Raw genomic sequence first — 21,459 nt, forward strand, 5'->3', positions numbered from 1 at the left:
GTTCTCTAGTTGTCGAGTTCCGAGCTTGATATCTCCATCAACCGCGTTTTCACTTTACGCGGAAAGGTATTGTGGCAGACAAAGAACGCTAGTGCTGTGGCACCGAGGGCCGGATCAAAATCTTCAATGCCATGCCCCTACATCTGCGAAGTACTGGTATGAGCATTGGATTGTAGTACGTAGTAGATTGACCCTAGGCAAAGGATTTCCTAGTCCTTGAACTGTCCTTAATCCTGACTAAGATATAGCATTAGCAATAGCCTACGAAGTACCGGTACTCGTGTTCTGAACAATCCTTTGGAGTCATTTGCTCTACCGGTATTGGTGGTTAACGTTGTGACGTACTCCGTACACAAGAAAAGTCAAGCCCCGCCGCCGCCCACAACCTCCGATTCATCTCCCCTTCCTCACTCCTTGGATCCTTGGAGGAGACCAAACCTCACGATTTCTCAGTCCAATACATTCAAAATGTCGGACCTCAACTCATGGGAAGACGACCCTGCCGCGCAGGAGGACCTGTCGCGCCAGACCCAGCAGATGAATCTGAACAACGCATCTCAACAGCCACATCAAGGAGGGTCCAGTTTTCGAGCCGGCGCAAGCACCTTCCAGCCAGGCGCACAATCTTTCCAGCCCGGCCAGAGCTTCCAGCAGTACGGCGGGGTATACGATCAAACCGGATATCAGAACCAGAATTTCCAGCAGTACCCTCAAGGTGGCCAGCAATATGGTGGTGGAGGGTATCCTCAGTATGGCCAGCAAGCTGGCTACGGCCAGTACGGCCAATACGGCCAAGGTGGCTACCAAACAGGATACCAACAGCAAGGTTACAACGCAGGAGGATATGGTGAGTTTCTGTCATGGCCCGTGGTCCACAATCCCTTTTGACTTGGGCCTGGTGTAGGACAACAATACTCAGGCTACTCTCAGCAACCACAAGCCGCCGCGGCACAACAACCAATTCGAGCAACCCCTACGATCGCAAAGCGCCCAGCAGATGGAGCTTCTGGATCTGCGGAGTTGAACAAGCCTGTGGCGACTCAGGCGGGTGCTCCGAAAGTGCTGAGCATTGGTGGGGATGCGCCCAAGCCCAAGGCTAAGGTTCTATCTATTGGAAATGCAGCTGCCACAGCACCAACGCCCAAGAAGGATGTCGTTGCGGCGACTCCAGCTGAAGCCGGTGCCAAAGTTACAGCTGCCAAGGCAATCGAGAAAACCGAGAAGAAAGTTGAGAAGAAAACGGAGAAGAGTACCGTATTAGACAGCGGCAAGTCATCACCAGCCCCATCTTCTGGCCGATCCAGCCCTTCACGAACCGCTGCCAAGGTCGCTGCACGTGAGGTAGATGCCGTAGAGAAGGAGCAGGCCGCGGATGTTGACGATGAGACTCTGAAAGAGATCTATGGTAAGGAGCACGTCAATATCATTTTCATTGGACACGTCGATGCTGGCAAGTCGACCTTAGGAGGAGCAATCCTTATTTTGAGCGGCATGGTCGATGATCGAACTCTGGACAAGTACAAGAAGGAGGCGAAGGACCTTGGGCGTGAGACTTGGTGGATCTCTTGGGCACTCGACGTCGGCAAGGAAGAACGAGAGAAGGGAAAGACCATTGAGGTTGGACGTGCGTTTTTCGAGACCGACAAGCGTCGCTACAGTATCCTGGATGCACCGGGTCACAAGACGTATGTTCCTAGCATGATTGGTGGCGCTTCTCAGGCCGACGTTGGAATCTTGGTCATCAGTGCTCGAAAGGGAGAATACGAAACTGGATTCGAGAAGGGTGGTCAAACGAGAGAGCACGCAATGCTGGCAAAAACCCAAGGTGTCAACAAGCTGATTGTGGTCATCAACAAGATGGACGATGTTACGGTCGAGTGGTCCGAGAAGCGTTACCTCGAGTGCACTACGAAGCTCGGCCAGTTTCTGAAGGGAACCGGATTCAACCTTAAGACCGATGTCTTTTTCATGCCGATCGCAGCTCAATCGATGATAAATCTCAAAGAGCGAATTCCCGATGGCCTCTGCTCCTGGTACAAAGGCCCCTCTTTGCTCGAATACTTGGACAACATGGCAGCACTGGAGCGCAAAGTCAATGCACCTTTCATGATGCCGGTCAACGGCAAGTACAGAGATATGGGTACTCTTGTCGAAGGGAAGATCGAGGCTGGCGTGGTCAAGAAGAACATGAGCCTGATGATGATGCCCAACAGGGAAAAGGTCGAGGTCACTGCTCTCTACGGTGAGACTGAAGAAGAAATCACGATTGCCCAAAGTGGAGACCAGATTCGAGTGCGCTTGCGAGGTATCGAAGAAGAAGACATCATGCCTGGTTTCGTTTTGTGCTCGCCTAAGCGTCCCGTCCATTGTGTGCAGGCCTTCGAGGCACAAATCCGCGTTCTGGAACTGAAGAGTATCTTGTCCGCTGGGTTCAGCTGCGTCCTGCACGTTCATTCTGCTATTGAAGAAGTCACATTTGCTGCGTTGCTTCACAGCTTGCAAAAGGGAACCAACAGGCGGAGTAAGCGAGCACCGACACACGCAAAGAAGGGTGACAGCATCATTGCGCGACTGGAGGTGATCGGTGGAGCTGGAGCTGTCTGTGTAGAGAAGTTCGAGGACTATGCCCAACTAGGACGATTCACCCTCCGCGACCAGGTACGAGACACAGTCCATGTTAAACTTGTGAACTAACATTTCCTAGGGTCAAACCATCGCTATTGGCAAGATCACCAAGTTGATCACCGAGGAAGAAGTGGCTGCAGCTTAAATTTGTTGATCACGGCTCGTGGATAATGAGCTGAAGACAACGACCTTCTAAAGACGCTGAAGATGAACCATTTTGCATTTGCATGGAGGATTTCGTGTATGGATGTTTATATGCTGAGAGCATATTTACCGTCCACAGCTTAATCGAGCACCAGGGGGCTAGGGGCTTGATAGAATTCCTGAATAAATAAAAAGCATTCGATTCGTTTTCTCCACAGTCAAGATCGATCGGTCAGGTAGTCTATTCTTTTGTAGGATGAATCGCGTTCACGTCTGCGGAAGAGAAGTGTCCAGGCAAGGGCTTCACCAAGGTACATTTAATCAACAACACGGCCCCAGAAACACAGGGCTTAATACGGTGTCATGCTGCCAACTTTCGAGATGGAAATTGCGCTGTACTTGGCTCTCAAGCCAGACGACGTTTCGAAATCAAACATAAAGGTGAATTACCATGTCCAAGTATATTTCTCTACGGATTTCAATGCCCAAATACCAGAGCTTCCATAGGGTTAACTTCCTCCTCCATGTCCTCGTCCTCATCCCCCTCACCAAGGTTCAGTCTCTGTCCTAACAGACTTCCAAAGAATGAATCAACAGCCTCTGGTGCCCAGGTCCCTCTGTTCTCCGGCGCCATGAAGTTCTGCAACTTTTCGTGCACGGTAAACCGCATTTTTCTCCCCTTACTCGCCTTCGTATCGACGTTCTTCCTCGTCTTCACCTCCTTGACAGCTGTCCACTGCAATGCCTTGCCAGCAGCAGGCGCTGTCAAGGATTCTACTCTTCTCTGATCCACGAGTTCTTTCAGGAGCATCTGGTAGAAATTGCCGTCGTCGTAGATGTTTGGGTCCTCGGTAAGTTTGGCATCCCGTTGGATCGGCGCACACGCTCTCGGGATCTTCGTCTTTTGGATGAGGTGCTCCGAGCTGGCAAGCTGATCTTGAAGGAGCGATGTGATGGACTGCTGCGGCGCTGTCGGGTTAAGCTTCCGGGAGAGGGGTAGGGATGTCGTGCCTCTGACTTTAGAGGACCATTTCTCCAGCGTGGTCTGCCGGGAATCGATCATAGCTACTTCGGAAGCTTGCATCCGTTCCCAGAGATCAGACGACGGAGTAGATGATTCTACATCGCGCTTTCGTTTCTGCCCTATTTTAGCAGAGCCGGCTTTTGATAGCTCGTGTCGAATTCCGTCGAGTGTGTTCCATAGTTTGATGGCCGCCTCTTCTGCTGCTTCGTATGGCTGGTTCAACGCATCTTCCGAGTCGTTCTCGTCAACTGTTGCCATGGAATTTGTAGCGATAAGAGCTTTCTGTAGAACCATGCGGACACCAAGCAGCGAGTCGAAAGCTTTCCTTTGCTCCTTGACAGCGTTCCCTTTGGCGGCATCGGCCTTTGCGGCTTGGGTGATTGATGCGACAACACTTTGTTGCTCCTCTCCCATTATTTTGCGCAGTTCAGCTCGTCTCTCATCTTCGTTCTCGTCGGCTTCACTCTTGTCGTCCTCACTAGATTCGGAGTCGTCCTCTTCGTCTTCAGCGGTATCCTCCTCACTTGATCTTTCGTCTTCCGAGGCGTCCTTATGCTGCTCATCTACATCCAAAAGATCCTCCTCCGTCTCTGGCTCATCAGAATCATCATTGCTGAGAGCGACACCAGCTCCCTCCTCCTCGTCCTCACTCCCGGACATAAAATCCGATGCCGTAGGCCTCATCTTCTTGGCCCCCTTGGACTCCCTAGGCTTGCCACTCCCTCGAAACGTAAAGCTTTTGAATTTCTCATTGTCGATCTCCCCTTCCCCAAAAGCATTGTCACTATCGATGTCACCATCCTCATCCACTTCCATATCCAACTCCGAATCTTCGGGGTCTGCGAATCGCACATTCGCATCATTTTCAGCTTCGGAGTCAGAAGCCTGCTCCTCTCCTTCTTCATCCTCGTCGCTGTCATCATTCAGTAAAGCTTCACGACTGACTCGCGATCCGGAGTATTCAGGTCCCAGGGCAACTTCGTCTAGTTTGCGCAGCTTGCTCTTCCTACACATAATCAGCGAAATACAAACATACGAATCTTGGTGATACGTACCCGACTTTAACATAATGTTCGGTACCAGCTGCTTCATCCTCGCTCTCCTCGGAGCCACTGCTGTCGGTATCCTGGACTGGGGCATCCTCTTCTGGATCAAAATCTGCGCCGCATTAGATGCCGGTCTTTTCAAAGCACAAAGATGGAAGTTACCTTGTGGTAGTGGATCCTCCAACTCAGCAATCCGCTGCGCAAAAGTCTTTGATTTCCCCATGGCTTCTGGTGCACCACCAATTTTCGATGTTCCGCATTTCCAAAAGTCTGCGTCGAAATCCCAAAATTATTCTGGAGCCCTGCGAAATCTTGGCGTGCTAGCGGCCGCCTACAGCTTTTCAACCGGGCTCCAGCTCTCTCCGTTGACGAAGAGGTAAGTACAACATGAAGTCGCGGTTATTCTCGACATTTCGCTGCTTGCAACATGAGAACCCACTGGTATACTGGAGAACGCCCTTGCGAATGCCTCGTGCCAAGTTAATTGTGCTTTACAGGGTCTGCCACGAACTGGCACAATCCCGCGCATGCAGCGTGGCTTGCCCGAACGACGAAGCATCAAAGATGTCAAGAAAGTAATCGCAGTCTCGTCGGCGAAGGGCGGCGTGGGAAAGTCGACTATCGCAGGTAGAATCTCTGTCAGAATAATGCAGAATTATTTTAAGACAATACAGTCAACCTCGCTCTGGCATTCGCCCGACGCGGTCTCCGCAGCGGAATCCTCGACACAGATATCTTCGGGCCCTCGATCCCAACCCTGCTGAATCTCGCTGGCGAACCCCGACTCTCCTCAAGTGGGTGAACATTCTCGCAAGAGCAAGGGGAAAGTCTGATACCTGGTAGACAATCAACTCGTTCCACTTTCCAACTATGGTGTCAAGTCAATGTCTATGGGATATCTAGTTGGAGATGCTGCGCCTGTAGTATGGCGAGGTCTGATGGTTATGAAAGCGTTACAGCAGCTGCTGCATGAGGTCGACTGGGGTGGACTAGACGTCTTGGTTCTGGACTTGCCGCCGGGAACGGGAGATACACAGTTGACTATCACTCAGCAGATAGTTCTCGATGGTATGTATTCCTTCCCTATTACGTTCGAAGACCAAGCTTATGTATTCAGGTGCGATTATTGTCTCGACACCCCAAGACATCGCATTGAAGGATGCTGTCAAGGGTATCAATATGTTTAAGACGATCAAGACACCTATCCTGGGTATGATACAGAACATGTCATTGTTCCAATGTCCGCATTGTCACAATAGCACACATGTCTTTGGCTCGAAATCGGGAGTGACGTACGCTTGTGAGAAACATGGGATAGACTTTCTGGGAGATATACCATTGCATGCTAGCATATGCGATGATGCGGACAGAGGCAAGCCTACTGTTGTTGCCGAGCCAGACAGTAATAGGGCGGAAGCTTTTATAGCAATTGCTGAACAAGTGGGGGCGAAGATCCACCTTTTCGATTGACAGGATTATTGTATATAAAAATTTGATGATTGTAAGATGTGCTACGGGTACAGTACCTGAGATGTGCACTACACTTGATTCGCTTACTTTAGATATTGGAGCAGTATCAGTAAGCCATCTCTTGACACGAGACCTTCAGGAGCTGCGGTCCTAGGCCCTATTTTAGTTCTTGGCATAAAGGACATAGAACATGAATCGGAAGGGCCTATACAGTGCCGGGTCTGCTTGATGAGAAGTGTGTGGGAGAAGTGCGCAATAAAGATCTGGAAGCCACGCCACAGATATCACTACAATCTTCTATTCGTTACCCTCCGAGTTACAAAGAAGAATAGGCTTGCATTGCAGATGGCTGCTCCAAGTACGGGTTCCCTATCAAATTTCAAAACTTTAGCTTGGTCTCTGTGTACAGCGAAGATGGGATTTGAGAGCACATCCAACAACATCGATTCATTCTGTCTGAAGCGCCCCGGATACTAGTATTCAGTGCAATGCTCATGTTAGCCTCCGTCACCACACGTGCAGAAAACATGAAGAATGGGAACCAAAATTCCTTTGCCACTGCGCCAAATACTTGCAAGACTCCTTTCCCTCAAGCCCGACGACCATGCTCTAGAACTCGTCTTCTCCGTTGTTCTGGTAGATGTGACGGCTTCTCGTTTGGTCTTTCCGCATGCTTTGACCGGAACCCGTGAATCCAACTGGAGCACATTAGCGATTGCTGCGTGTGCAAAGAGCCTGGGGTAGCTCACCTCTACCATTTACACCCTCTGGAGTCCGAAACATGCTTTCTTTCTTCGCAGCCTTCCCAAATTTGCCCTTCGCCGCAAAATCCTGCCATTTTGATTTGCCGGCTTCCAATTCCTTGTTTGCCTTGATCTTCTTGGGGACCTTGGCTGGCCGAACGGGACCGTCACTGACCTTGCTAGGCTCACGCTTGGTTTGGTGGGCAAGCTCTGGATTGATGTCTGCAGCGGCGGAAATGACGTTCGAATTGACCGGAGGTGATGGTTGTACAGTAGCGACTGGTGTGCCATCAGCTTTGCGCTTGTTCGGGTTGGCGATGGGCTTGATATCCTTGGCTCGCAGAGTCTCTGTGTTGTCATAACTCTTGAACTTGACAATATAAACTGGAGCTGTGGAAGAACCTGTGATTGATGTGATCCGCGCCGGATAGAATCCCTTGTCTCCCGAGTGCCATTTCGCCAGTACCATGTCGTTTACTTTGAAGCTCGTGGGTATCTCGGGTTCTTCTGCCGGGGTGGGTGCGTTCTTTTTGAAGGCGGGGTGATTTTCTCGGGACCATTTCTCCTTTACTGGCGGTTCCTGTGTCTTCTTCGATACTACTGCTGGCGCTGAAGAAGGCTTTAGCTCTGCGATCGTAGCTTCGGTGAGGGCAATGACTTGTTCGAGTTCAGCCTTGAGTTCATGAAGATCTGCATTATCTGGGTCTGCCTGGAGTCCAAGTTGGACTGTCTCCATCTATTGAGATTTAGCTGTCGAGTCCCCAAGGTAGACGACAGAGTATTGCGAACCTGTAACTTGTACTCCCTGATCTCATTTTCGAAGGCGGCTATTTCGCTACTCATCTTGTCGAGGAACGACGAAACTCGGCTTGATTCTTGAGTATATGCTTATCCTTTCCGTTACCTGATCAACGGCCGCCTATTCGAGATTCGTGTCTGGGTTCAAAGAATATTTGGGCTGTTAAGGTTGTTGATTTCCGTGGGGTTGGAGCGAGGCTGTGGCGGAGATAAATGCGCTATGTAATCAGGCCTTGGCGACAGCTCCGGTATAATTTATCTCAGTCTTGACTGTCAAGATCGCCACAACACCATCACAGATCAACCACAGCGGAGAAAACTTGCAACTTTGCCGCCATGCAGGGCTTTAATATGGGAAGATATGTCCCCCCGGACCAAGAGGGCCTGATGAGCGGAAACCAGCTGCATGGGAAGCATGCTCTGGGTGCTCGGGCGAACAAGATATCCCAGGGCATTCTCACGGTCCGGTTTGAGATGCCCTATCCAATATGGTGTACGCACTGTCCGAAACCCACGATCATCGGACAAGGTGTGCGTTTCAACGCCGAGAAAAAGAAGGTCGGAAATTACTATTCGTCACCGATATTCAGTTTTCGCATGAAGCATGTCGCCTGCGGAGGTTGGATTGAAATTCGGACGGATCCCAAAAACACGGCTTACGTGGTCACAGAAGGGGCAAGAAAGCGAGACCTGGGAGAGGACAAAGTTGAAGAAGGCGATGTAAAGATTCTGACTCAGGAGGAAAGGGAGGCACTAAGGGCTAATGCATTTGCTGCCTTGGAGGGAAAGGTGGAAGACAAAAAGAGGTTGGAGTACAGCAAAAAAAGGCTTGAGGAATTACAGGATCTGTCCGAGCAACAGTGGGAAGACCCGTATGAGCAGAACAAGAGGTTGAGGAGTGCGTTTCGGGTGGGGAGAAAGCAGAGGGAAGCGGAGGCAGTTGTCGCTGCATCTTTACAGGACAAAATGAGCCTAGGGCTTGATATTCTTCCTGAGCATGAAGAAGATGTGCGCAGAGCTGGTTTGATCGAGTTTGGTGAGGTTGACGGGAGTGTTGCTCTGAGCAAAGCTATTTCCAAGCCGCTATTCATGCAAGAGCCCGTTGCGAAGAAAGCTAAGAGCAGAAAGGTGTCGAAACGGCGGGAAGCAGCAGATCTTGCAAAACAGAAGACCGCGGACTTGGTCGCTGAAATTCGAGATAATACCAGAGCTGCGATGGATCCATTCCTCATAGGTACTCGTTCTGTACCTAAGGGTACCCCGATCTTGGCAGGTGTGAAGCGCAAGAGACTAGAGCCAAAGAATACTCCAACTGACACGGCAACTGTTGGTTTGGTGGATTACGACTCGGATTGAAATTCACTCATATGTACACCATTTTGGGTCATCATGGAGTTTGGGCAGAGAACATTAGGATGATACCCTGGAATCTGCATTTTTATGCAGCGGCGTTAGTTGGGTGGTATAAGGAGATACCAAAGTACTCCTTGTCAGCGTAGTCGGGTGTATTCGCTTCGCAATGCCAGCTCTTCATTTCCTTGGGCTTTTCAGGACTTCTCCGAAGAGGAACTACTCCTTTTGATATGTTGCATCTTCCTATGTGACATAAATACATCCTATACGACACCTCTACTCTCCAACGACCCTACCTACAAAAGCACACACTTGTTCTGCTCCCCCTTTACATACTCAAACGCCCCGAACAATCCAAACATGTGCGCCAGTCCTGCAAACACCACCATGACATGGAAGATCTGGTGGCTACTCCCATAAATATCGCACTTCATCGGTACCCACCGTTCTGGGATCTGCTTCTCGTCAGCCGCTGCCGATGCTCACCTCACACCCACCCTCCACCAGATCTGTCTCCCTGCAGAAAATTAGACGGAGGGGAACATACCCTCCACACATACACCGCCGCGCCTACCAGATTGAGCGCCGTCATGACGCCCATCCACTCCAGCCCCATCCTCCTCCGCTGGGCCTCCCAGCCGTGCAACACCAGGCCATGGACGACGAACACGAGTGCCCAGAGCCCGAGACAGGCATACATACCTGCCCTCCACGGTCTCAGACCGGGACTGTTGAATCGAGAAGAGAAAGTTGCTACTGTGCATAGCGATGCCAGCAGCGTGACCTGGCTCTCTCCATCAGTCGATGCTCGCTGCTTGGGGGGAACCGTGGGTGTGGAAATTCAGACAGAGGGGGGGAGAGAGAGAGAGACGCACCACGCCCCAATACAGCTTCTGTAGTTCAGGATTGCACCAGAAACCGTAGTAGACGGAAGGGATGGTGGATCCCCACATCAAGATCACGATGCCGAGGTAGTCGAGCTGGTTCCCTTGCGTGGCTACCGTTTCGCTGTGGTTACTCAACGTGTGGAAGCTGGTTCTCGGTTAGGAGGTTTGTTCGCTCGGTAAGCCTACACTTCGGGAGGCCATTTTCTCTTCTGAAAAAAGAGAGAGTAGAAGGGGATTGTGGAACCTACGCAGCGGATAACAGGAAACATGTCGCGACTCCGAAGAAGAACATCGAGAAGACGATGATGTCGCCTAGGCCGACGTCGGGGTAGCGTGTGGAGATTTGGCTGCTGATGAGGAGGGGTAGGCATGTGAAGAGGAGGCCGCCGAGGAGGTGCGAGTAGATGTTTACTTGAACAGATGGTTGCGTAAGCGAAGGTTTTTTTTTTTTTTTTTTTTTTTCCCCCCTGGGGGAAAGCCGGGGAAGGAAGGAGGGTGAGTGAGTACCTGTCTCATTATGGATACGAAAGAGGCTCTTCAGAGACTTGCAGATGGATCTCGAAGGTGCTCTGCTCCCGTTAGAATGCGGGGGGTCGACAAGGAGTGTGGAGTGGATGTCCTTACCGATATCCGGATGTGATGTACTCGTTGTCTCTATGGAGCTTCAGACGTGGTGTAGATGACCCCCATCCACGCATACGAGAGACTTACTGCTGCCAAAACTCTTGAGTTCCAGCTGTTAGCAGCAATAACAACAGCAACACCGCGATACCAGCCTGATCACTTACCGATCTCATCCCACGTCAACAGCCCGTTCGGCTCAAGCCTATCTCCCCCCTTTTCACATCCCAGAAAGAGTTTCTCGTCATCGATATTGATTTCTTCAACACGCTGATAGCTAGGACCCTTCTCCGGTGGAGTCTGGGACCGAGCAGAGTCGCGCCTTCTCAGGTACGAGATAGAGGCCTTGGGCGTGACTTGTTGTTCTTGTGTCTGGAGTTGATACCTCATCAGACAGACGATTCGCGGACTCGCGGGGGCTGGAGATCCCAAGAGGTTGTTGCACCACTTACATCTATGAGACCTGTGGCTTGATCCGTAAACGGTACTGGCAGAGATCCCAGTGACGGTTTGCCCATTTCCGTTCCAGCCATTTCTATGTACTTGGCGTGTTCGAGTGCGTGCAGAAACGATTGTTTGTGAAGATACCCATTCACTGGCAGAAAGAACGTGGGGAACATGGAAAGAAAGAAAAAGAAAGAAAGACAGAAAGAAAAGACAGAAAGAAAGTGAGGAAAGTGAAGAAAGGAAGTGAAGCAAGCCAAAAAAAAATCGAGCAAGTGATTCAACTCTCCGATCACCTCCACGATCCAGGAAAGACCACAGCTCTTAAGCTCTTTTTCCAGTCAAGCATGCTGATCCGACCCTGATATCGATATCCCCCCAGAGAGGTATACCAGAGACAACCCAAGCAGTGCTGACCCTGGGAAGACCCAATCGGAGATCGGGGATTAAATTGACCTTGCACATTCCGTAACCCAAATGCTTCCTTTTTTTGGCATGAAACTCGCATCCGTACTTCGTAGACTGGGTTTCGTAACAATTTGGACCCAGAATTAGTCGGCTCGGCTCGCGTGGAAAAGGGGTAGCGGAAAAGTTGCTTGGCCTTGAGCTTGGCTCTGGGATTTGGAGAAACCGAGTTGCTGTGTGTGATTGATGGAGAAGCCAGCTGCCTAACCACCCTATCCAAACCCCAATTTGACCTGCTGCAGCCAATAGATAAATAGTTTTTCTTAGGGAAAAACTCGATTTAGTACCTCAGCTGACTGTTCTCTTTGAGGAGCGCCTGATATTGAGGTAAGTGAAGATATACAATTATTTTGTCCTCTTAGGTATGAAACAGTGCAATAAAAATGCAACGACTCTAGGAGGGAGAATTAATTTGCCAGATAGGGCAAGGCAACACAAAGGAGTCAAAAGTGGAAGGAAAGATGTGATCGGATTCTGTTTCGTCTATGAATTTGTCCTTCCGAAAGTAGCGAGCTAATATACAGCTACGGACAGACCTGAACGCAGTCGCTGATTTACTCAGATGCTTCCACCTTCACTTCATCATCGTCCACTCTGCTCAGCACACAGACTCCCTCCACATGTCCGGTCTGGGGGAAGAAGTCAAAGCCTCTCAAGGACTCAATCCTATATCGCGTCCCCCCGTTCTCCAATCCCCTTACCATCACACCCACGTCTCTAGCCTGGGTATGAACATTGCAGCTCACATACACCACCCTCCTCGGCCCAAAGCTTAGCAGCTGAGATAGGAAGCTTTCATCACACCCCTTTCTGGGCGGGTCCAGTACCACAACTGTCTCATCCCTGGGGTACGTGACAGACTTGAATAATTCTGGCGCATCTGCGGCGATGAAAGAACACTGAGATGGAGGCAAATTATTAAGTTTGGCGTTCTCGCGTGCTGAGGCGATAGAGGCGACAGAGATATCGATACCAGTTGAGGTTGTGAAGAGAGAGGAGAGAGTAATGGTGAAGAGTCCTGATCCAGAATAGGCGTCAATCAAGTGCTTGATTCGAGGTCCCGTAGAAGACGGAGGTGGCATGATATGGTCCCGAATATATTGTGTGAAGACTGGCAAGATCGAGTTGTTGTTCTGGAAGAAGGATCCGGCAACACTATTGAAGACGAAATTGTCGATGTATTCCGTTGATGTGGCATTATTATCCGTTATGCAGGACTTGAAGTCTGTATGGGTTGGAGTCTTTTTCTTGATTGTATCGGGCAATTCCTTTGATGCCTCTTCGGAATCGTTCTGCACTCTCATGGTGCTCTCGCGCAGAAGAATCGTGGCTCCTTTGGCGTATTTCTTCAAATCTGTGGCGACTCTTAGTCTCTCTCGTTTCATTCCCATTCTGACAGCATCGGTTCCAATCGGGCAGTCCTCGATGTCCAGAGTTCTTTTCAGGCCCTTCTGCATAAATCCAATATCTGGAACCTCGTCAAAGTAGTTTCGAACACCTCTCATCTTGTCCTTCTTGCTGATATACCCCTTGGGTCCGTCGAAATGTGGTGTGAGCTTTGTCCGGTACTCGTATTGTAGCGGGCTGCCGATGGTGTCTCCGATGACAGGGACCAATTCGGGCGGTAGCTGAGAAAAGTTCTTGAAAGCCTTCTCTACGATGGTCTTCTTGTGCTTCAACTGTTCGGAGTAGTCCAGCATTTGGAATTGGCACCCGGAACATCTGGTAAAGTATTGGCAATTGACCCGTGTATCGTCCCGAAGAGGTCCTGGCTTCACCACTGATATATAGTCTGCCAGGGTATAATGCTCGGCCTGGTAATGTCTGATGACTTTTACCCTCAAGACGTCGCCCGGGGTACCAAAGGGGACGACGTATATTTGGTCCGACGAAGGGTGCCTCGCAAGGCCATCGCCGGTCGAGGAAATTTCGAGGACTTCGACTTCGGTCTCTGAGAACGGCTCGGGCAGACCAGCGTTCCCGATGGCAGCAGCAGCATCCTTGCCCTGCGGCTCGACTTTGGTTCCTGTCGTGGCTTCCAAGGAAGAAGCTTCGAGCTCCATCGTCCTCGGGCTGTCGGAGAGCTTTTGAGCTGCAAATAGGGCGCGAACGTCTGCAATGAGCACCTCATCCTTGGATCCTTCTTGCACTGGTTTCTCCTTTCTCGTTCGCTGTCTCTTGGGTTCTCTGCCTCCCTGGAACGGCCTCTTCCTGGTGTCTGGGGCCCCTCCTACAGGAGCTGGTTCTGTGGGCTCCATGGCGATCGGCCGAAAATTGTAAGGTCGCCTGCAGAATTTTGCAGAAATTCTAGGCTTGGAAATTCGGAGTAGTTTGTGAGAGCATTGCAGCATTGGGGTTGTGTGCGCAAAAGAAGATGATGTGTGGGACGGGACGTGGCTTTGGACGATTCTGTCCCAAGATTTTGCGATTTCAGAAATTCCATCACGGACTTATTTTCAGCGTATCCCACTGACAAGGGTACCCGCTCTGCCCCACTACGGAATAAGTATTAACCCGGGCTAAATTCCAAGCTTGAAGTTACTGTACGTACGAGCGTCAACATTGTGAATGCCGAGGTGATACGGAGATAACCTTCAAGCGAGAGCAGATGTGAACCCTTCGATGACCAATACCTCTGGAAGATCCCGCACCTGTCAGAGAGGCTCGCAATAACCAATGCTTTCCTGCGTTCTGCTCTGTGGGAGATTCGACGTCGTGGTAATCAGATCAGAGAGGGAACGCTACGTAAAGGCAATACACGTGTTGCTACAGGTCCATTCCAGGCCGAAGTAAATAGTCTGCCTCTCTTGACCTGCTTCAGCCTCAATCTGTCCAAATTTGAGATACAGAAAACTTTTATTTCACTCTGCAAATAGCTTGTCGAGCTTGTGCTCTACCCGTAAGTGCAAGTGCGTCATTAAGATACAATTGATCGTTCTCGTCGATTCATGATATTACCGTGTCCGGGTAGTGCTTTCCACACAGCTTCTCAATGTGACGGCAGAGTACGGTACCTCTACTCGTCGCTGCTTCCTCCAGAAGCCTTTCCACCCTTGCGGCCAGCCTCAACAGGATCGACCTTTCCGCCAGCAAATTCTACGTCATGTGTCAGCTTCACCGTCACAGTGGCCGAGACCGGTGGGGGGATACGTACGGCCTTTACCACCACTGCTGTCCGAGGTATCGCTACCTCCAGAGGACTTTCCACCCTGTGCACCTGCCTCCGCGGGGTCGACTTTGCCCTGTGCGAACTGGCCAGTTCCGACACGCTTGTCGGGGGTTCCGTCCTCCTTGACTAGATCACGGTGGAGTCAGCATCTGACCTGTTGTACATTTTCTGGGGACGATTTGAAGATGCATGGAGACTGGACAGCATGAGAGCCGCAGAATGTGACTTCTCGTCGACTTACGGCCTCCGTGCTCTGTGGTGGTTGTCAGTGTTTGCCGTAAGATTGATGCCAAGTGAGGCTGAAAGAAGGGGACGGAGGAGCTGTGGAGGGGGGTTGTGAACTTACCAGTTGGTTTGTAGGTATCGGACATGTTGGATGGTTGTTTGTTGTTGACTGGTAGGATTTGGTTTATCGTGGGAGTGTCCAGTGAGGATGGCAGATGTGACTGTGGAGGGTGGGTTGAAGTTGCAAATCCATAGCGGTGGGAGAGCTGTCTGTTTATATAGACAGAAATTCCAGCAGTCCCCAGTCCCCAATGCTTAGTCCGGTCAGCTCGGCGTTACATCATTCTTCCTCTTTGAACATGAGTCTAGGTCTCGGTCTCGATTGGACGTCTTCGCAGGGGCCGGGCAAACATGACCGTTGACCAGAGCCCCGGATGAGACGTATTGCCTGGCTGTTCTGGAAGTGGAAGGAGTCATCTGAATCAGTCTCAAAGGCAGCAAACAGGAGGAGGCGAATATGCTCCGTCACCAGAGCCGAGCGGGAAGCAGGCGGGCAGGCGGGCAGGCGGGCAGGCGGACAGGCTGGACCACCGTTCCGATCAACGGTTGGACGGTTGGACGGTTGGAAGGTACGATCGGGACGAGCGCAGGCAGGGTGTGTATCTATCTGTATTCTGTATAGTCAAGGCGGAGGCCTGATGCCTCCAATCACACAAACACCTTCTCCCCGGTCCCTCCTTCTGCAAACTTCCCCCACGATATATCTGCTTCCTGGTCTCAACGCCTCTTCTCGCTTAGCCTTTGAGGCACGGCTGGCACGGCTGGATGCTTCTCGCTGATCCCTCTTCCCGCACCATCCGCATCATGACGCTTCCATATCGAATTAGTCCATTGCGGGGGTCCATCCTGAGCTGAGACCCCCCAACAAGATCGTCAGATGAAAAGCATCACATTCAGAGCGTGATCCCGTGCTTTCGCGTGGCAGTCGCGACAACGGCTTCCGTGCGCGTGCGGGAGCAAAGACATGGAATGACATCAACACAAGACATTCCTCGGCATATGTGCCTGATTTGATTGATCAGGGTTTGAGGGCCGTGGTCATGTACTGTATATAACTATGTTGTATGAAAACCATATCAGTATCATTCCGGTTCCTCGCGAAGTACTCACTGCTTCAAACTTCAAAAACGCGAATCCCATTTGAGACTTCAGTACTCAAGCCCCTATCACATACACACACCTGACCATGTCTTCCCAAGACATCCCCCGCGGCGATGCACAAGACAACGACTATGTCTCTCGGCCAGGCCAGAAGGAGGCCGGCATCCCAGTTCAGTCGGATGACGCTCCCGTTGAGGACCCAATCGACCCAGAGACCGCTGACAGTGACGAGCAGCTCGGTAAGGACTCCTCCTTCCATCTCCCCCCTTCGATCCTCGAAGAATGTATAGACTAACGTACAGAAGTACGCGACGACAACGAAGCTATTGACGAGTCCAACATCATCGAGGGGAAGACCCGAGGTGCGAAGCCAAGCGGCAGTTACAGAGAGCCAGGCGACGAGGAGGGTCTCCCAGGACCAGAGGATGGAACGAGCAGCACCTAGAGTTGCGGACGAGAAGCCTGCATGGTGCTTGAGAACCTCAAATGGTGGAACGGGGAGGATGAGGCGTCAATCTTAGAATGCTCCATCTTTAAAACCTTCCCAGAGATCTCTTCTATTTGCTTCCAAGCCCTTCTCTCCTAGCCTGAGTCAACGCAACGTGCAGCGTACCTCCCACAAGAGCCTTTGTCCCCGACGTTCCTCCCTTGCTCCCTCCGCTCACAAAAGCCCGTCCGTCTACTTTTCCCCATTATCGCCACCCTTAGATTCCTGACCGCTGGAACCCCTGGTGACTGCAACATCGACATCCAAGCCTGTCGCTCTAAACACCCCATTTTCCATCCGCCACGGCATGGGCACCGCATGCTCACACATCACGGCCAAGTCCTCGTTATGCCTGTTGGCGGCCCTTCGTAAAGTTTTCCCAAAGATATTTCATTAACGAGGCCTTGGACACCTCTCTTCACGTTACGGTCAAGGTTATAGGGTAGAAATCATGACCGAGCGGTAAGAGTCCGACCGATGAAGATAGTCGCTATACAGAGGTATACATGCTGCCAGCGAGCGAGTGGTCCCGAGCGGGGAAGAAGAAATACACTGTACCAAGTAGTAATGGTGCCAAAGGTGCGCGGGCTACTGCACGTGCCATTAAATCCGATCACGAGTCCTTAACTCCGATACCTCCATTTCCCAGTCCAGCATTCCTAAAGTGCGTCAATGCGCATCTATTCTGTTTCTAAAGGTTTTGATTATTGCATTAAATTTGGTGGTGATGCATGTATTTTTTAAATAGGTTTGAATAAAAGTCCGACTTTCGTGTTCTTCGCTTATTCTAGTATTTACACAGCAATTCTGATATATTCGCACAAGTAAAGTCGAAAACCACACATCAAAAGTACTATTTTTACTACTTTAATCCAAAACAATAAAGGAGGAATAACAACTTATAATTAAAAGTTAATCAATTGATTAACATTAAACTCAATACGGTGCATCTTTCTATACAGAGATAACTACGACATAATAGTTGACTGATTTTCTATTTACTATTACTAACGGTGACCCAAGATAAATTCTAGTAGTTGTGGTGGTTAGTTATCTAATCACGTGAGACTATTCTATACCGGTCTGGCAGGATTTCTGAACGTGCCAAGACTTTTATTCCCATGTCAATCTATGAAACTTCGGAACGGGTCGGCTCGAATTAAGAGAAAGAAGGGGGACTAGGTACTACTCTCCCCCCCCATGAATAAATGTCGGACCCAGTTTAGGCCCATAAATCATAGAGCGGTGGTTTCTTAATGGCTCAAAGCCCTGTCAACTCCACTGTATAGACTAAATACTGGCTCAAAGATAATTTTCAAAGCTGAATCCTTATAAGTTGATTGGTTCAAGCCTTGGTAAGATCCCTTGCGAAATTATACTTTCGACATTTATTCATGGGGGGGGAGAGTACTTGAAGTAACTTCGGCGCCGGGATATTAACGCAGACGCGTTACCCACTTCGTAGATTAATTAATCAATTAACAATTACGCGTCCACCAATCATAACGACCACTTGCTCAACGCTCTACTCTTTACGATATGGAAACTTACCACGGTACAGGCCTAAGTACTACGTAGTAAATCTTTGTAACTCCTGTAACTCTTATAACTCTTGTAACTCCTGTAACTCCTGTAAATCTTTGTAACTCCTGTAACTCTTGTAACTCTTGTAACTCTTGTAACTCCTGTAACTCTTGTAACTCTTATAGCTCCTGTAACTCTTATAGCTCCTGTAACTCTTGTAATTCGTGTAATTCGTGTAACTCTTGTAACTCGTGTAACTCGTGTAATTCGTGTAATTCGTGTAATTCGTGTAATTCGTGTAATTCGTGTAATTCGTGTAATTCGTGTAATTCGTGTAATTCGTGTAATTCGTGTAATTCGTGTAATTCGTGTAATTCGTGTAATTCGTGTAATTCGTGTAATTCGTGTAATTCGTGTAATTCGTGTAATTCGTGTAATTCGTGTAATTCGTGTAATTCGTGTAATTCGTGTAATTCGTGTAATTCGTGTAATTCGTGTAATTCGTGTAATTCGTGTAATTCGTGTAATTCGTGTAATTCGTGTAATTCGTGTAATTCGTGTAATTCGTGTAATTCGTGTAATTCGTGTAATTCGTGTAATTCGTGTAATTCGTGTAACTCAACTCCTGTAACTCCTGTAATTCTTGTAATTCTTGTAACTCAACTCCTGTAACTCCTGTAACTCTTGTAACTCTTGTAACTCCTGTAACCCCTATAACTCTCCCCCATGTTACACTCTTGGGGGTGCTTTAAAAGTTTGATTTCCACTTGAAAGCCTTGATTACCCCCCGCTCCCCCTCATATATACGTAGTACTATCCCCCCCCATGAATAAATGTCGAAAGTATAATTTCGCAAGGAATCTTACTAGGGCTTAAACCAATCAACTCATAAGGATTCAGCTTTGAAAAGTATTATTTAGCCTATACAGTGGAGTTGGCAGGGCTTTAAGCCATTAAGAAACCACCGCTCTATGATTTATGGGCCTAAACTGGGTCCGACATTTATTCATGGGGGGGGATAGTACCACGGTACAGGGCTAAGTACTACGTCGCAGGCGTAAGTATTACCCCTCGAGGGTAGGGAAAACAGGGGGTTTAAAGTGGAAACTAAACTTTTAAGGCACCCTCGAGGGGTAATACTTAGGCCTGTACCGTGGGTACTACTACTACAGTACGTACCACGGTACAGGCCTAAGTATTACCCCTCGAGGGTGCCTCAAAAGTCTAGTTTCCACTTTAAAACCCCTGGTTATCCTACACTCGAGGGATAATACTTACGCCTGGGACGTGATATAAGGATCCAGCCTTGAAAAGTATCTTTGAGCCAGTATTTAGTCTATACAGTGGAGTCGACAGGGCTTTGAGCCATTCAGAAACCACCGCTCTACGATATATGGGTCTAAACTGGGTCCGACATGTATTCATGGGGGGGGGGGGAGAATAGTATGGTAGGGAGGGGTAATAGCATACTTTTTAGGTTCAGATCAAACGCTGGTCACATACTACGTAACTTAATAACCAAATATAGATGTTACAGCTAAGGAAAGGTAGTACGACGGAGGAATAAACGGTATATCTATCCTTGAGCTTATAGAAAAAAGTACTACGTACTTATATCTCTTCAGAGCCCTTTTAAAAAATCCTCTTTTTCTTTCTTCATTCAATTTTCCTTTCAAACAAATAGTCTTTACAAACGTTATTATCAACTTTCATCAACTTCTATTATTATTTTTCTAAAGAAAACTCTTTCTCCATCAATCTATCAATATGATATTCGTGAACGCCATCGTCGCCGCCGCTCTCGCAGCTTCTATAGTAACAGCAGCACCTGCTAAAGTTGCTATTAGAGAGGACAGGAAAATCAAGCTTTGCAAGGATAAGAATTATAACAAGTGCGTCGAACCTTCTGCTCCCTCTAATACGTGCGGTAAGATTAATCTTTTCATTCTAACCCTACCTTTCTTTATTTTATTTTTTAATAAAAATCAAAGCTGATCAGATTCATAGTGAACACTGCAAGCTTGGATACGGGTAATTTGGACGACCAGATCAGCTCTCTCGATACTTATGGTCTTACTTGCTTTATATATGTGTAAGCAAATTGTTTTCTATTCTATTTAAGAATCCTTCTCTTCAAAAAAGTATGCAAACAGCTGACCAAAATAAGCGATACCGATTGCACGGGCAGATATTTCACTTCGCCTGGGAAGATGCAAAACCTTAAGAACCATATAACTCATTCCGAATTTCAAGATGCGATCAGCTCTTATATTTGCCAATAGAGGAAAGGTTTTTCAATAGCGGGGGCTTTGAATATCTAAAAAGGCTGGGCCATTAGATATAGATACAAGAAACAAAAGAATTGAGCAGAAGTTTCTTAAAAAATCACGCATTTTTTTTTTTCTGATTCGCTATTCGATTAGCTGTGTATCACCGATGTTTCGTTTAATTTAATATGAATAGGTCAGAGATGTACCACGGTACAGGCCTAAGTAGTATTACCCCTTGAGGATAAGATAACCAGGGGGTTTAAAGTGGAAATTCAACTTTTTAGGCTCCTTCGAGGGGTAATACTTGGGCCTATACAGTACAAGGTGAGGCAAGTACAGTAATGGAACTAAGTCGCTATTTCGTAGTAATGAATAATATAATATCATTGATATTTGAATCGCTCCCTTTTTCTTATTTTTACGACTTCATAAAGACATACCGTTTTTTCCCCTCGCGAATCGCGGAGTCATCCTATTCTTTCTTTCTTTTCTTTCTTTTTATAAACAGGATATGACAATAGGATTGTATACCTTAGCAAACAATATAAGGCCCTATAGTCGCGTTACAAGACGCATAGGTCGGCCGCTTATTTATTTACTTTACTTTACTTTTACGAGAGTATTTATATTAAGATTTCAGATAGGACCTCAATATTCATTCAACAGGATTCATGCACTATACAGCTCGTGATAGCTTATTATTATTCGTAACGGATATTGCTGCAGTCGCTTGCGATCCATTCACTTATCTATTGCACTTATTCTTATTTACTAATCATCGCGGGCCTCGGCGCGGATAGCGATGCTAGCGTATGAGAAGACGAGGCAGGCAGATGAGAAGCTTTTAAACTGTATTTTATTAGACAAATGATAATCAATGCGCTTATTTTAGACTGCGAGCTCGATATTATCATCGAGAGCTCGCAGAAAAACAGACAGTGCAATGACTATGATCTTATTTTATTTTATTCTTTTATTCCGAATCCTGTCACGTAGTTATACT

General features: G+C 48.5%; 10 protein-coding genes across 10 annotated transcripts; 5 read left to right on the plus strand and 5 right to left on the minus strand.

Moving 5' to 3' along the window:
* Positions 1-468: 468 nt before the first annotated feature.
* Positions 469-2,770, plus strand: L3040_001600 (uncharacterized protein; the record flags this gene model as incomplete). The annotated part of the gene is made up of 3 exons (XM_007294273.2): positions 469-847; positions 905-2,658; positions 2,705-2,770. 3 exons carry the CDS (start codon positions 469-471, stop codon positions 2,768-2,770), a joined length of 2,199 nt encoding a protein of 732 aa, XP_007294335.2.
* A 477-nt stretch (positions 2,771-3,247) lies between these two features.
* Positions 3,248-5,062, minus strand: L3040_001601 (uncharacterized protein; the record flags this gene model as incomplete). Its single annotated transcript, XM_007294274.2, has 3 exons — positions 3,248-4,799; positions 4,849-4,951; positions 5,002-5,062. 3 exons carry the CDS (start codon positions 5,060-5,062, stop codon positions 3,248-3,250), a joined length of 1,716 nt encoding a protein of 571 aa, XP_007294336.2.
* A 164-nt stretch (positions 5,063-5,226) lies between these two features.
* On the plus strand, positions 5,227-6,309 carry L3040_001602 (uncharacterized protein; the record flags this gene model as incomplete). Its single annotated transcript, XM_007294275.2, has 5 exons — positions 5,227-5,280; positions 5,337-5,466; positions 5,514-5,633; positions 5,683-5,907; positions 5,957-6,309. 5 exons carry the CDS (start codon positions 5,227-5,229, stop codon positions 6,307-6,309), a joined length of 882 nt encoding a protein of 293 aa, XP_007294337.2.
* A 609-nt stretch (positions 6,310-6,918) lies between these two features.
* On the minus strand, positions 6,919-7,895 carry L3040_001603 (uncharacterized protein; the record flags this gene model as incomplete). The annotated part of the gene is made up of 3 exons (XM_007294276.2): positions 6,919-7,007; positions 7,059-7,788; positions 7,842-7,895. The coding sequence occupies 3 exons, from the start codon at positions 7,893-7,895 to the stop codon at positions 6,919-6,921; spliced, it is 873 nt and encodes a 290-aa protein (XP_007294338.1).
* A 291-nt stretch (positions 7,896-8,186) lies between these two features.
* Positions 8,187-9,206, plus strand: L3040_001604 (uncharacterized protein; the record flags this gene model as incomplete). The annotated part of the gene is made up of 1 exon (XM_007294277.2): positions 8,187-9,206. One exon carries the CDS (start codon positions 8,187-8,189, stop codon positions 9,204-9,206), a length of 1,020 nt encoding a protein of 339 aa, XP_007294339.2.
* A 293-nt stretch (positions 9,207-9,499) lies between these two features.
* On the minus strand, positions 9,500-11,244 carry L3040_001605 (uncharacterized protein; the record flags this gene model as incomplete). Its single annotated transcript, XM_066156816.1, has 9 exons — positions 9,500-9,658; positions 9,751-9,987; positions 10,079-10,235; positions 10,339-10,501; positions 10,598-10,659; positions 10,715-10,744; positions 10,802-10,814; positions 10,879-11,083; positions 11,164-11,244. 9 exons carry the CDS (start codon positions 11,242-11,244, stop codon positions 9,500-9,502), a joined length of 1,107 nt encoding a protein of 368 aa, XP_066012830.1.
* A 930-nt stretch (positions 11,245-12,174) lies between these two features.
* On the minus strand, positions 12,175-13,878 carry L3040_001606 (uncharacterized protein; the record flags this gene model as incomplete). Its single annotated transcript, XM_007294279.2, has 1 exon — positions 12,175-13,878. One exon carries the CDS (start codon positions 13,876-13,878, stop codon positions 12,175-12,177), a length of 1,704 nt encoding a protein of 567 aa, XP_007294341.2.
* A 758-nt stretch (positions 13,879-14,636) lies between these two features.
* L3040_001607 (uncharacterized protein) lies at positions 14,637-15,160 on the minus strand (the record flags this gene model as incomplete). The annotated part of the gene is made up of 4 exons (XM_007294280.1): positions 14,637-14,716; positions 14,775-14,915; positions 15,031-15,042; positions 15,136-15,160. The coding sequence occupies 4 exons, from the start codon at positions 15,158-15,160 to the stop codon at positions 14,637-14,639; spliced, it is 258 nt and encodes an 85-aa protein (XP_007294342.1).
* A 1,100-nt stretch (positions 15,161-16,260) lies between these two features.
* On the plus strand, positions 16,261-16,620 carry L3040_001608 (uncharacterized protein; the record flags this gene model as incomplete). Its single annotated transcript, XM_066156817.1, has 2 exons — positions 16,261-16,414; positions 16,481-16,620. 2 exons carry the CDS (start codon positions 16,261-16,263, stop codon positions 16,618-16,620), a joined length of 294 nt encoding a protein of 97 aa, XP_066012831.1.
* Positions 16,621-19,953: 3,333 nt separating this feature from the next.
* On the plus strand, positions 19,954-20,468 carry L3040_001609 (uncharacterized protein; the record flags this gene model as incomplete). The annotated part of the gene is made up of 3 exons (XM_007294282.2): positions 19,954-20,113; positions 20,194-20,278; positions 20,354-20,468. The coding sequence occupies 3 exons, from the start codon at positions 19,954-19,956 to the stop codon at positions 20,466-20,468; spliced, it is 360 nt and encodes a 119-aa protein (XP_007294344.2).
* Between the last annotated feature and the right edge of the window lie 991 nt (positions 20,469-21,459).

This window comes from Drepanopeziza brunnea (assembly GCF_022702325.1).
Source record: "Drepanopeziza brunnea f. sp. 'multigermtubi' strain 214-2 chromosome Unknown ctg2, whole genome shotgun sequence".
NCBI lineage: Eukaryota > Fungi > Ascomycota > Leotiomycetes > Helotiales > Drepanopezizaceae > Drepanopeziza > Drepanopeziza brunnea.